At 38.7% G+C, this 15,384-nt stretch overlaps 2 protein-coding genes across 2 annotated transcripts in view; both read left to right on the top strand.

The window, feature by feature from the left end:
• LOC141369973 (olfactory receptor 1f45-like) overlaps positions 1-14,359 on the top strand; it is a 58,375-nt gene extending 44,016 nt beyond the window's left edge. The window contains exon 2 of the mRNA XM_073876748.1: positions 13,387-14,359. Coding sequence (XP_073732849.1) covers positions 13,387-14,359 — 973 coding nt within the window. The remainder of the gene's footprint in view (positions 1-13,386) is intronic.
• LOC112836665 (olfactory receptor 1J4-like) lies at positions 955-5,216 on the top strand. The gene is made up of 2 exons (XM_025888561.1): positions 955-1,059; positions 4,269-5,216. The coding sequence occupies exons 1-2, from the start codon at positions 955-957 to the stop codon at positions 5,214-5,216; spliced, it is 1,053 nt and encodes a 350-aa protein (XP_025744346.1).
• Positions 14,360-15,384: the final 1,025 nt, after the last annotated feature.

Raw genomic sequence — 15,384 nt, 5'->3', positions numbered from 1 at the left:
AGAGAAGCTGAGAATTTGGCAAGTCTGGAAGAAGTGTCTGAACTCACTGATGATGATCACAGGTCAGAAGGAGTTGGAAATCCCACCAACAGCATAAGAGGGTTCCCCCTTTCTCTGCATCCTCGCCAACTTTTGTTGTTTCCTGTTTGTTAATTTTAGCCATTCTGACAGGTGTGAGGTGGTATTTCATTGTGGTTTTGATTTGTATTTTCCTGATGGCTAATGATGTGGAGCATTTTTTCATGCGTCTGTTGGCCATTTGTATGTCTTCTTTGGGGAAATGTCTGTTCATGTCTTCTGCCCACCTTCTGACTGGATTATTTGTTTTTTGAGTGCTGAGTTTGAGAAGTACTATACGTTGGCTAATTGAATTTAAATTTTAAAAAAAGGAGGTGGAAATCTGCACTTGGCAATGGATCTGCCCATGTGCTCATGGGTTTGTGTATGAGTATCTCTGTGTTTGTGAGTGTGTGTTGTCTGCATGTATTGTGTATGTTTGTGTACATGTTGTTTGATAGTTGCGTGTGTGTGTACTACATATCTCACTCAGCCTGATTCTTTTCCTCAGTTAAACCCAACCTGGGCTTTGTTTTAATGCATGCAGACCAAGTTGTCAGCCTCCAACATGTGATTAAGGACTTCTGATTCATGTCTATGATCTTAAATATTTGCCTCTGTTGTTTTGATGGGGGCATTTCCCCCACTGGGGTGGGCGGCATCACAGCTGAGCAATGAGAGCTCCACCACTGGGGGGAAAGATGTCCAAACTTATCAAAGAACTGAGATCAGAGAGGGCTCAAACCTTTTCTCAGTGGGTGTGCTAGTGTGCGTGTGAGCTGGTCTGTGGGTGACACACTTGTATGTAAGAGCAGGAATGTGTATTGTTTCCTTTTGTCTGTGTGTCTGTTACCATGTGTATGTTACCATGTGCATGGTGGTGGTGGTTTGATGACCATGCCTGTGACTGAACAGGCTTACCTGACCCATGATGACACCTTCTCTGAGTGGGAAGGGGCCAAAGCATGCTTCTCAGTAATGGGAGTGCGTGTGCTGCTTGTAGTGAGTAATTAAGTGTGCATGTGTGTTCTTGGTGGGTGTTTGTGAGATTTTGAAATTGTGTGTGGCCTTGTGTGTTTTTGGTGATGTGAATGTATATGATGAGTTATTGATATGTTGTATGTGAGTTGTGTATTTTACCCAGTATGTTATGCTTGTGTGTTTCCGGGTATGTTATGCTTGTGTGTTAATGGTGCATTGTGAGTGTATTTGTGAGTGATAATTTATGGCATATTGTGTGATACATTATTGCATATTGTGTGTTATAAATGACTTGTATGTATATTAGTATTTATGACATGAACCAAATACTGGCTCTCTTTCCCTTACAATGGGACTCAAACACTGGTGCCTGAAATCCTCAAATCAGCAGTGTGTATATGCATGCATGTGTGTGTGCGCATGTGTGGTGTTTGTACGTGTGTTTGGAGGCTTCTGATTTGCACTCATGACCTCAAATAGTTCTTTAAGTGACCTCCCTCTGGGGTAAAATAAATGGAGATAACCAGTGCCCCAAGAGACTGTTTTCTTTCTTTTTTTTAAAATTTTTTATTGTTATGTTAATCACCATATATTACATCATTTGTTTTGGTGTAGTGTTCCATGATTCATTGTTTGTTCATAACACCCAGTGCTCCGTGCAGAATGTGCCCTCTTTAATACCCATCACCAGGCTAACCCATCCCCCTACCCTCCTCCCCTCTAGAACCCTCAGTTTGTTTTTCAGAGTCCATCATCTCTCCTGGTTCGTCTCCCCCTCTGACTTACTCCCCTTCATTCTTCCTCTCCTGCTATCTTCTTCTTTTTCTTTTTTCTTAAAATATGTTGTGTTATTTGTTTCAGAAGTACAGATCTGTGATTCAACAGTCTTGCACAATTCACAGCGCTCACCGTAGCACATACCCTCCCCAATGTCTATCACCCAGCCACCCCATCCCTCCCACCCCCGACCACTCCAGCAACCCTCAGTTTGTTCCTGAGATTAAGAATTCCTCATATCAGTGAGGTCATATGATACATGTCTTTCTCTGATTGACTTATTTCACTAAGCATAACACCCTCCAGTTCCATCCACGTCCTTGCAAATGGCAAGATCTCATTCCTTTTGATGGCTGCATAATATTCCATTGTGTATATATACCACCTCTTCTTTATCCATTCATCTGTCGATGGACATCTTGGCTCTTTCCACAGTTTGGCTATTGTGGACATTGCTGCTATAAACATTGGGGTGCACGTACCCCTTCGGATCCCTACATTTGTATCTTTGTGGTAAATACCCAGTAGTGCAATTGCTGGATCGAATGGTAGCTCAAATTTCAACTGTTTGAGGAACCTCCATACTGTTTTCCAGAGGGGTTGCACCAGCTTGCATTCCCACCAACAGTGTAGGAGGGTTCCCCTTTCTCCACATCCCTGCCAACATCTGTTGTTCCCTGACTTGTTAATTTTAGCCATTCTGACTGGTGTGAGGTGGTATCTCATTGAGGTTTTGATTTGGATTTCCCTGATGCCGAGCGATGTTGAGCACTTTTTCATGTGCCTGTTGGCCATTTGGATGTCTTCTTTGGAAAAATGCAAGAGACTGTTTTCTAAAAAAGATCTGTTATCATTTCATATACCTAAGTGTGACTGAGTGGCTCAATTTTGTAACCTTGCACATTCACTTAACATACCAAGAAATGTTAGTTGTCATGCCCAGTGAAGTTAGAGCACAGAAGCCCCACCAAATGGTGGCAGGACCTTGGGAAAATCACTCAATTCTTTGGCCTCAGTTTACATATCTATAAAATGGAAGCTTACAGGCCCTCAATAAGTATTTATGGCTTGAACAGAAGTTAATGTATGTGAGAGCCTTTTGTCAATTGGAAAATATATAAATATGAACGAAAGGAAATATCTAGACAGGGCACTAAGAAAACTTTGGACAACTTCAGTTTCCTTGCAAACCTAAAATAACATAGTGTGTCTGGCATTTATAACCAACGAAATGGGAGAGTTCCATGTTAAAAGCCTGGGCACTGATCACACAGTATTAAGTTGAACTACATGAAGTGACCAATAATTGATCATTTTAGGCTACAGAAAATGGCAATTATATATATAGGACTATAGTTCAATATATATATATATATGCATATATATATATATGCATACATACATTACAGTTGACCCTTGAACAACATGGGTTTGAACTGCACAAGTCCACTTATACATGGGTTTCTTCCGATAAATATAGAATACAGTAAGTGTGCTTTCTCTTCCTACTGTCTTTTGATAACATTTTTTTCTAGATTACTTTATTGTAAGAATACAGTATATAATACATATACAAAGTATGTGTTAATCAACTGTTTATGTTATTGGTAAGGTTTCTGGTCAGCAGTAGGCTCTTAGTAGTTAAGTTCTGGAGGAGTCAAAAGTAATATGTAGATTTTCAAATGTGTGCAGAGTTGGTGCCCCAACCCCCATGTTATTTAAGGGTTACCTGTATATTGCATATATGTGTGTGTATGTATATGTATATTCCATGTGTATGTTTATATATATTCCATCTAAGTATATGTATATGCATAGATGGAATATAGAGAGAGATGGAATATACATATGTATACAAATATTGCTATCTCTGTGCATATGTATGTGTGTATATGTATCCCCTTTTATATGTATGGATATATATATTCACAGGAGGAATGTGACAATATTCCAACAATGCCACCTCAGCACTGGCATTGCATGTCACTTTATAGCAGAAACAACTGATACCAATTTGCCAAGGGTCATCTACTATTTCTGCTACAGTGAACTGTTATGGTTTGGCTCTATCTCAGTGTCATGAATTATCCCAGTTAAGTGCATAAAAAATAGACCCATAGAAGGAAGGGACCCTGCTCTTCTTGTTTGCTGCTGCATTCTCAGTCCTTAGTAGAGGGCCAGGTTCAGTCTCAATGTTCAATAAATAATGATCAAATGAAAGAGTGAACACCTTCTTGCTTCTGTGCAATGAGATCTTGTTGGCTGCTTTTGGTTGTAATGTTTTCCCAGAACCAGACTGGGATAGAATGAAGATGCATGCATCCACAGGTGTGAGAAATTAATAGGAATGTAGTTTAAAATGCATTGTCTTTTCAGAAATTTACAGTATGGACTGTATCCCTATCATTCTTCCCTTTTATTCCCAACACTTCTTTATCCCCAGCATGTAAAAGCACAGCACGAGTCTGGAGAACCGGAGCAGCGTGTCTGAGTTCCTCCTCCTGGGGCTCCCGATCCAACAAGAGCAGCAGGGAGTGTTCTTCGCCCTGTTCTTGGGCATGTACCTGACCACGGTGCTGGGGAACCTGCTCATCACCCTGCTCATCAGGCTGGATTCCCGCCTCCACACCCCCATGTACTTCTTCCTCAGCCACTTGACCTTCTCGGACGTTTCCCTTTCATCTGTCCCAGTTCCAAAGACACTGATGAACATGCAGACTCAGCAACAATCCATCCCCTACGTGGGGTGCATTTCACAGGTGTATTTCTTTATATTTTTTGGTTGCCTTGACAATCTTCTTCTCACAGTGATGGCCTATGACAGGTATTTGGCTGTCTGTCGCCCTCTCCATTACACCACCATCATGAAGGAGGGGCTTTGTATTATCCTAGTGGCTGGATCCTGGTTTTTCTCTTGTGTCCAAACTCTGTTGCACACCCTCCTCGTGGGCCAGGTGTCCTTCTGTGCAGGGACTATCATCCCCCACTTCTTTTGTGATCTTGCTGTTGTGCTCAAGTCCTCCTGCTCAGACACCTCGTTCAATGAGCTGCTTATTCTCACTGAAGGAGGATTGATCTTCATCCTGCCATTGAGTGGTATCTTGGGCTCATATATCCGCATGGCAGGCATCATTCTGAAGGTCCCCTCCTTCAAAAGAATCTCCAAAGTCTTGTCTACATGTGGCTCCCACCTCTTTGTGGTGTTTTTATACTATGGGACAATTGCCGGTGCTTACTTTTTCCCTTCATCAGGCAACTCCAAAAACAAGAATATAATTGCTTCTGTGATGTACATGGTGGTCACCCCTAGGCTGAATCGCTTCATCTACAGCCTGAGGAATAAGGATATGAAACATGCTCTTCAGAAAATTTTTAGAACCAAGGACTCCCCCTTGGTGTGATTAATTTAACCCTGCTGTCATGGCCACTCATTGGGCTATAAACATGTCTCCTTTAAAAGTTTTGACTTGGCAGGGCAAGAGGATGGGTTAAATGGGTGATGGGTATTAAGGAGTACACGTGTTGTGATGAGCACCAGGTGTTGTGTGTGAGTGATGAATGACTAAATTCTATACCTAAAAATAACATTAGACTGTGTTAACTAACTGGAATTTAAATAAAAACTTAGGGGGTTTTGATTTGGATTTCCCCGATGCCGAGCGATGTTGAGCACTTGCTCATGTGTCTGTTGGCCATTTGGATGTCTTCTTTGGAAAAAAGTCTGTTCATGTCTTCTGCCCATTTCTTGATTTAGATTATTTGTTCTTTGGGTATTGAGTTTGATAAGTTCTTTATAGATTTTGGGTACTAGCCCTTTATCTGATATGTCATTTGCAAATATCTTCAGGAGAGAGAATCTAAAGGAGGCTCCATGCTCAGTGCAGAGCCTGATGTGGGGCTCAATCCCACAACCCAAGATCATGACCTGATCTGAAATCAAAAGCTGGACGCTTAAGTGACTGAGCCACCCAGGTGACCCTCATTCATTCTAGTTTTGATTGACATTTGGGTTGTTTCCAGTTTGGGACTTGTGTATATACTGGAGAATGGGTCACAGTGTATGCATATTTTCAGCATTAATAGATGATATCAGAAAGTTAGATAAAGTGCTAGTACCATTACACTCATCCCTGTAATATATGAAAAAGTGTGGTCCACTTCCTCAACAACACATATACTGTCTATCTTCTCCAATGTACACATTCTAATGGGTTTGTAGAAACATGTGTTGTGGTTTCTATTTGCCTTCTCTGATAACTCATGTAGTTTATCTCTTTTGCCTATGCTTATTGATCATTTAGGTATTTTCTCTTGTAAAGGACTTGTTCCCAATCCTTTGCTGCTGTTCTATTGGGTAGTCTGCTTTTTAACATTAATTTGTAAAAATTCTTTATATATTCTAGGTATGAGTCCTTTGTTAAATATATGTATTAAGGACTTTTTCATTATGTGGCTTGCTATTAACAGTCTATTTTGAGTTAATTTTGTGTAATTAACACACAACAAAATGTTCAACTTCATTCTTTTGCATATAGATATTCAGTGTTCCCAGAGCCATTTATTTAAAAGATATTTCTTTCCCCTACTGATCTGTCTTGGCATCTTATAAAAATTCAGCCGGATATAAATTTGAGGGATTACTTCTGGATTTTCAGCTCTGTTCCATTGGTCTATATCTATCTTCATGCCTATATCATAATATCTTGATTACTGTAGTTTTGTAGTAAGATTTGAAATCAGGACATATGGAACCTGACACTTTGTTCTATTTCTTTGACATTGTTTTTTTAGTTGGGATCCCTTGAATTTGTAGTAGTTTAATGTGTAGTTTAAAATCAGCTTGTCAATTTCTGCAAAGAAGACAGCTGGGCAATGACAAGCTGATTTTAAACTACATATACTGTATTCTTACAACAAACTAAGCTAGAGAGAAGAAAATGTTATTAAGAAAATCATAAGGAAGAGAAAATACATTTACATACTGTCCTATATTTATAAAAAAAAATCCACATATAAGTGCACCCGTGCAGCTCAAACTTCAGTTGTTCAAGGATCAACTATATATACAAAATCATCAGAAAATAAAGACAGTTTTGCTCCTTCCTTTCCAATCTAGATGCCTTTTATTTTGGTTTTCTTTTTTGCTTGACTCCCCTAGCTAGAACCTCCAGTAAACATTGAATAGAAGTGATATTGTTCTTGAACTTAAAGGGGAAGCCTAGATAGAGGTGATGGTCGCACACCACAGTGAATATATTTAATGCTACTGAGTTGTACACATTAAAATGGTTAAAATGGTAACTTTTATGCAAATTTTATGTGTATTTTAGCATAATAAAAAATAAACAATGCAATTTATCCCCTAAGCAAAATAAAAGAAGGACTAATGAAAAAAACTATATGAATCTCAGAAGAACAAAAAATAAAATTGGAGAAGAAATATTTAGAAAAATAATGGAGGCAAATTATTCAGAGTTAAATATTAATGACTTCAGAGTTCAAGGGTCTAGAGAGTGATAAAGAGGAAAGAAAATGTAAAGCTCGCACATTCATAGGTTTAACAAATTTTAAGAATTTCAAAGTCAAAGAAAAATTCTGAGAGAAAGGGAAGTTTGCCTGCAGGAATCATACTCATATCAGACTTCTTAATAGCTACACTGGATGTAAAAAAAAAGCAATGAAATATTTTTATTTTTTTATTATGTTATGTTAGTCACCACACAGTACATCATTAGTTTTTGATGTAGTGTTCCATGATTCATTGTTTGCATATAACACCCAGTGCTCCATGCAATATGTGCCCTCCTTAATACCCATCACCAAGCTACCTATCTCCCACCCTCTTTTCCTCTAAAACCCTCAGTTTGTTTCCTGGAGTCCATAGTCTCTCATGGTTATCTCCCCCTCTAATTTCCCCCCCTTCATTTGAAATATTTTTAATGCATAAAAGGAATACAGCTTTAAAATCAATAATTTATATCTAGCAAATGTAGAAACATATTACAAATATTCTTATATATCTAAATAAAGGTAATTTATATATCTATATAAAGCTTCAGAAGGTTTGCCTCACTGAAATTTGTGAAGGAAACACTACATCAAAAACTAATGATGTTTTAAGAAAAAAGAAAAAGAAGAAGATAGCAGGAGAGGAAGAATGAAGGGGAGTAAGTCAGAGGGGGAGACGAATCAGGAGAGATGATGGACTCTGAAAAACAAACTGAGGTTTCTGGAGGGGAGGAGGGTGGGGGGATGGGTTAGCCTGGTGATGGGTAATGAGGAGGGCACATTCTGCATGGAGCACTGGGTGTTATGAACAAACAATGAATCATGGAACACTACACCAAAACAAATTATGTAATATATGGTGATTAACACAATAAAAAAATTAAAAAAATAAAAAAATAAATAAAAAAAAACTAATGATGTACTATACAGTGGCTAACTGAACATAATTTAAAAAAAAGAAACACTTAAAAGATAAACATTTTTTAAGGAATCGTTGAACACTACATCAAAAACTAATGATGGCTAACTGAACATAATAATAAAAAAGAGTAAAATGTTTAAAAATATTTTATTTATTTATTTATTTATTTTAGAGAGAGAGCATGTGTGAGTGTGTGGGTGGGGGAGAGAATCCTCAAGCAGACTCCTTGCTGAGTGGGGAGCCTGATGCAGGGCTGGATCCCAGGACCATGGGATCATGACCTGAACCGAAATCCAGAGTCAGCCGCTTAACCAACTGAGGCACCTTAAAGGATAAACATTTTTAGGAAATGCTGCAAGATGTATAGAAATTAAGGATGGTTAAACATCTTGATAAAATTTGGGGTTTTTTAAGTCTTAAACTAAAGGAAAAATGAGAAAGTATATCTATTATATATCAGAATTAAAATTCCTACAAATCATTATCAAAAGACAATTAACCCAATAAAAATGGGCAGACTCTTCATAAAAAGAAGATACAAGAATGGCCAATAAGCACAAGAAAATGTGCTGAGCATCATTAAGGATTGGGGAAATATGAAATAAAAGCACAATGAGCTACCACTTCATACACTTAGGATGGCAAAAATGGGAACTCTAAGATTTTTTTTCTAAACACACACACACACACACACATATATAATCTCACGTGATTAACTAAGATTAGAACTTTCTGTTCCTAAAATAGCTAGAAACATAGAGAAGCATTTAATGTTCAGCTAGCCAACTGAGAATTTCCCAGATTGAAACCTCAACACTAAATCACTCCATCTATAACTTTTCTGCTTTCCCTATAAAAATCAAAGCAAAACCACTCAAGGGAGACATTTTAATTTTCAGATATTGGTTGTTTTCCCTATAGAAATTAGCCTGAATGAAATTGACCTTTTTATTTGTTCAGCTCTTATTTTTCTGTTATTATTTAAATTTCAGTTAGTTAGCATACAGTGTAGTATTACTTTCAGGTGTACAATATAGTGATTCAACACTTCCATACAACACCCGGTGCTTATCACAACAAGTGGACTACTTAGTCCCCATCAACTATTTGACCCATCCCCCTACCCACTTCCCCTCTGGAAAAGATCAGTATATTCCCCACAGTTAAGAGTCTGTTACTTCATTTGCCTCTTTTGTTCCCTTTGCTTGTTTGTTTTGCTTCTTAAATTCCACATATGAGTGAAATCAGGTGATGTTAGTCTTTCTCTGACTTATTTCACTGAGCGTAATACTCTCTAGCTTCATCCTTGTTTTTGCAAATGGCAAGATTTCATTCTTGTTTATGGCTGAGTAATATGCCACTGTGTGTGTGTATGTACAACATCTTCTTTATCCATTCATCAGTGGATAGATACTTGGGCTGCATCCATAATTTGGATTTTGTAGATAATGCTGCTATAAACATTAGGGTGTATATACCCTTTGGATTAGTGTTTTTGTACCCTTTGGGTAAATATGTAGTAGTACAATTGCTATGGAGGTTCTCTAAAAAGTTAAAAATAGAACTCTAAGATTTCTATTGTGAGAGAACATTGTTTTCTGACTTACTTACCTGAGAAAATCAAAGTCCAGAGAGGATAAGTGAACTTCCCAAAGTCACAGAGCAGTTCATTTAGAGTTTGAGGACTGGGCAACAGACGAAGGTGTTTCCCACAGTGAATACTTCATCTGGGAATACTGGTGTTCCCAGATGTCTCTGCAACTTCCAGCAGGGAGCTCTGGGTATTGCTCCAGAAACTGCAGGTAGATAGCTTCTTTTTTTCTGGGTTTCTAGTCAGTTTGGCTGACTCAGGATCTAGGATGACCTGCTCTCATTTCTCCATCCTTGGAGTAGATGAGGGTTCCATGTCCCAGGAGCCCCTTATGCCTTAAATATAGAGGAAGATGCTGTCTTTTCATCTGGTCATCAAATATGGTTTCTCCACTCTCGACAAGTGAGAACCCAGAGCAGATGAGTCAAATCTCTACCTTAATGTGAAAAAATGAGGCACTCTTTGGGGCCCAACTCAGGACTGAGCGTAAGTCACTGGCCATGCTTTCCCCCTTCCCTGTCAGTCAAGAGAAGCAGAATGGTCCTTTGGAAATTGTTTCAGGAATCCTGTTTTTGGTATCAGTTGTGGTGCTGAACTTGGACAGATTACAGCAGCTCTTTGAGATTCTGTTTACTCAGTCATAAAATTGAGTTGTATAAGATGGCTTAATATCCATTAGTCCTTAAAGGGTGGAGTGGCAGGATAGCTTTGATCCAGAGGACTATTTCACTGGGTTATGAATTTAACCCTCTAGTACCTGAAACTACATTCCTGAAACCTCTCTATATTCCTGAAAGGGACTTGACATGTGGATGGAGCATGTCAGGTCAGATTGACTGTTTTCAAATATGGAAAAGCAAGATATTTGGGGGAACATTTCTCAACACTCAGAAGGGGCACCTAAGGAGCGGATTCAGACCTATGAGAAGATATGTTCCTATTAAATCTGAATTCCAGGCATCAATTTTCTCTGCATTTTTAAATTAAAACCCAACAATATTTAATTCAAATGTAAAATGTAAACCACACATTCAGTGCTTGTGAAGATGCGCAACCAATTAGACTTACTAATTCAACATTCACAATACTTTTTAAGTTTTTCACAATTTTGAATACCTTCAATGTATTAGAATGCATGCTAAAAAAAAAAAGAATGCATGCTAGGCAACCTAAGATCTTCACACACCTGTTCCATTAACTGTAATTTACTTATAGTGTAAAAGGCAATGCTGGTAGCTAAATGATAGCATCGTACAATTTCATCATAGCTTAAGAAGCCATTTTACTGCCCATCCGTCCACTATCTTATTCAACAGTACATACGAAGTACATACACAAGATGAAACAAAATGAAGAAAAATGAGTCCCTGGCCCTGAGGGACACACCATCTAATGGGGATGAGCAACTAATTATACATCAAGTGTTCCAGCAAGAATACAGGGTTGTGGGAGCACAGAGGGTAAAGCAATGAGTTCCAAAAGGAGAATGTAAAGTATTGTCCAATGTTGGCACCTAAGCTCTTGCCAGGTGGAGAGGAGGAGGAAATATCTAGGAAGATGAAAGGGCTAACTACCAAAGTCACGCAGGCAGGGTGCGTGAGCCATCTGATGACCGTGAGCTGTTTCATAGGTGAGACGGGGGAGTGGGGCACAGCATGACGGGGAAGTGTCACTGGACAGAAAGATGGAGACAGACTCAAGAAGGGCTAATTATTTCATGATAAGAAAGAGCCTGGATGTTTTTCTGATGGTTAGAAGGAGACCGACATAGTTATCCTTCTTTGCAGAGGGGAAAACTAAAGTTTGAGAGGTTAAATGAATTATTCGAAGCCATATTACAATGTTTGATAGAGAAGGTGAGTCAAAATTTTCTGAGTACAAACTAAATTTTGCCCTTTATGCTATGTAACCTAAATACTCTCCTTGGAGACAAATAAATGAGTCTCATGTAGCAGTTTTAAGTATATAGATATAGTGGGGATTCAATTTTGAGAAGTACAGGAAATGCCCCAGGTGGCTCTGACACCCTCCCACAGCTTGGACCACTAGCCATAGGGTTAGACCATCTGTCATAATAAAGTGGAGACCAAGGGACCTATCTTTTTCCCAAAAGTCAATTGTTTTAGGTTGTATTAGTTTATTTGCCCAGAATATCAGAAGAATTCTGAGAATATTAATTTGTTTTTGTAAATTTTTCCTTTGGAATCAATGGAACTGTTGATGATGGGCTGTATGCTTCTAGTAAATAATTCGATTCCTGAAGGTTAATTACCTTTGAGCAAGAAAAGCAAAAAGTGGAATAAATGTTCCTTTATTTCTAATTCTGACTGTAAAGGTGACATGATTAAATGAAAACAATGAATTACATCACTGTACTTCCTGCTATTTGCTAAGCTCCTGAGTCTGGACTTGGTTGCAGTTGGTGGTGAAAGAGACAGAGATACCAGAAAGAAAAGAGTCCGAGCCTCTCAGAGTAATAATCATGGTCTGAGGCTATTAGCTTTGCCAAGTATAGAAAATGGATCTTATCCAAGCATTGGGTTAAACTGAAATGGACTGACTCACATCAATCACACTTACAAGAGACAGATGCATAAGCCAAGAACATCAATATCTTCACTTGCCATGAGAACTGTAACTGCCAAATTGGGTATTTACATTCTCTAAGGCAAAAGATCTGTGAATTAATTTGACTGTGATCATCATTTTACAATGTACATGTATATTAAAACATCACACTGTATACCTTGCATATATACAGTTTTATCTGTTAATTTTATCTTGATAAAGTTGGAATGAATGAAAAATGAATTTATTTATTTTTAAAGATTTTTTAAACTTATTCATTTGAGAGAGGGAGCATGAGTGGGGTGGAGGGGCAGAGAGAGAGGGAGAGAGAGAATCTTGAGCAGGCTCCACACCCAGCGGGAGCCGGACATGGGGCTGGATCCCATGACCCTGAGATCATGACCTGAGTGGAAGTCAAGTCGGAGGCTTAACTGACTGAGCCACCCAGGTGCCCCAAAGAGCTGGGAACTTTAAAAAAGGGACTGAATGGAGTAATTTGATTTTAACAAAAATGGAATTATAAATACGTATGTTGTTCTGAATTTTTACCTTAAAAAATCTTAAATTGATTACATAATTATTTATAATTATTAGATATAGTGTTAATTATTTTCATTTCATTTTAATTAATTTTTAAATATAAGTAAAACATTATTTACTTAATTATATTATTCTTCAATGAAAAAAACTGACGGGATCTGTGCGATCAGAGCACATTTGTTTTTTCATAAGGTACTGCCATGTGTCATGGGGAAGCTGCAATAGTTTGAAGGAGCCTTGGATAGCTGCTCAGGTGCTGACACCAATCTATAACTTTACAAAGAGTTTGATCCAAATGGGTCTTTTATAACACGCACAATTATAAATTTGAGCTTTGCCAAAACAAAATTGTCTAAACCACATGAGGTTTCTAATAGGAATATGATATACACAGCATTATTTTACTTTTTTGCTACTTGTAATAAAAATTTGTTTCATACAGAATTCCAGACATGGACAGAAGAAACCAGACCAGCATCTATGAATTTCTTCTCACCAGCTTCTCTGAGTGGCCAGAGAAGCAACCTCTCCTGTTTGGGCTTTTTCTGGGCATGTACCTGGTCACCATTGTGGGGAACCTGCTCATCATCCTAGCCATTGCCTCTGACCCACACCTCCACACCCCCATGTACCTCTTCCTAGCCAACCTGTCCTTTTCTGACATTGGTTTTATCTCCACAATAATTCCCAAGATGCTAGATAATATTGGCTCAGGAAGTAAACTGATTTCTTATGGTGGGTGTCTGACACAGTTTTATTTCTTTGGCCTGTTTGCAGATCTGGACAACTTTCTCCTGACTGTGATGGCACTTGACCGCTATGTGGCCATCAGCCACCCCCTCCATTATGCCATGACCATGAACTCCCAACGGTGTATCCTGTTGGTGACTGGGTCTTGGGTGGTCACTACCTTCCATGCCCTAGTGCATACCCTCCTGGTGATGAGGCTTTCTTTCTGTGGCCCCAATATCATCCCCCATTTCTTCTGTGATCTGGTCCCACTCCTGAATCTGGCCTGCTCCAGTACTTATGTCAATGAGCTGGTGCTCATCCTTGTGGCAGGAACATTGCTAATTGGACCCTTCATCTGCATCCTTACATCTTACTTTTATATTGCTTTGGCTATTCTAAGAATCAGTTCCACAAAGGGTAAGACAAGGGCCTTTTCCAACTGCATCTCCCACCTCTCTGTTGTCTCTCTGTTTTATAGCACAGCTATTGGGGTCTATTTATGTCCTCCATCAACCCACTCAGGTGGAAAAGACAGAGTCTTCTCAATAATGTACACAGTGGTGACCCCTATGCTGAACCCATTCATCTACAGCCTAAGAAACAGGGATATGAAGGGGGCTCTGGGAAAACTATTCAAAAGAAAAACACTCTTAACATTCTTTCCCAGGACCTTACAGTCCTGACTCCAGGACTCAGAGCTGGGAGTTGAAATTGGCCTCCTGAGAGCCTAACCACTGTAGCTTCCCTGAACTTGAGACTTCTTTTTTCTTAGGTTTATATTTCAAAGTGCAGATTGACATCTAAGGACAGGGAGGGACCAGTGATAACAGTAACCTCAGATCATCTCTGTGAAATGCCCATGCTCTGAGTAGTTTACTACCTACTCTCAAAATGGCTCTTGTTATTTTTACTGGTCTTTAAGCAAAGCCTGTGGGGGGCAAGGGGCTTGTATACATATAAAATGCAAATGAAATTCCAAATTTTTGTTTAGATCAAGTTATAACAGAACTATGGAGGATGTCCTTGGCCCAAGAATATAGGATTCATTATGTTTGGTAGCAATAAATACAAAAGAAGTAACCTGACACTTTATACTTAAACAGGCAGTGTTCTATTGAAACATCAGAATGGGGCGTTAGTTTAAGTCCCAGGTTCCAGGGTGCACTTTGCCAGAAATGAACTGTGTGACAGTGGATAATCACTTGATTGTCTCTGAGCCTCGGTTTCCTGAAACATTTATAAAATAAAGTGACTGAATTATGTTAGTCTAACACCCTACATGCATATACCCCAATAATATTTAGTGTTATAGTGACAAGAACTAAAGACTTGAAGTCAGAAGTTACAAATCAGGACCAAAAGCCCTCTACTCTCACACTATGTAATTTGGGGAACATTCTTCCATTTTGAGGTCTGGTTTCTTTATCTGTAAGACTGGAAAAACAACTACATAATAAGAGTAATGAAAAATAAGTAATATATAAGCTTACTTGGGTCACAGTGCTCCACAGATGTTTATGGAATCTAAATCTTCGGTTCTGTTATTTATCTTAATCTTAGGACTTCCCTCTGTCTGTTGGGACAACCCTCAATCACTCCCTCTCTGGAAGCCCTGTTTCCAGTCTTCTGATCATTTATGAAGGCTCTTCTAGGTGATTGCTCTCTCTGGTAAATATTTTGGAGGTTTCTTTTTTTTTTTTTAAGATTT

This window comes from Callorhinus ursinus, unplaced genomic scaffold (assembly GCF_003265705.2).
Source record: "Callorhinus ursinus isolate GAN/ISIS: 27379988/994484 unplaced genomic scaffold, GSC_fseal_2.0 scaffold24, whole genome shotgun sequence".
Classification (NCBI taxonomy): Eukaryota; Metazoa; Chordata; class Mammalia; order Carnivora; family Otariidae; genus Callorhinus; species Callorhinus ursinus.
This window is presented reverse-complemented; position numbering and strand designations above follow the sequence as displayed.

Bases quoted from the DNA above. Each gene is read 5' to 3' on its own strand.
- LOC112836665 (XM_025888561.1), top strand. From the start codon at position 955: ATGCCTGTGACTGAACAGGCTTACCTGACCCATGATGACACCTTCTCT. The intron at 1,060-4,268 runs GTGAGTAATTAA...AGCATGTAAAAG, and splicing joins GAGTGCGTGTGCTGCTTGTA to CACAGCACGAGTCTGGAGAA.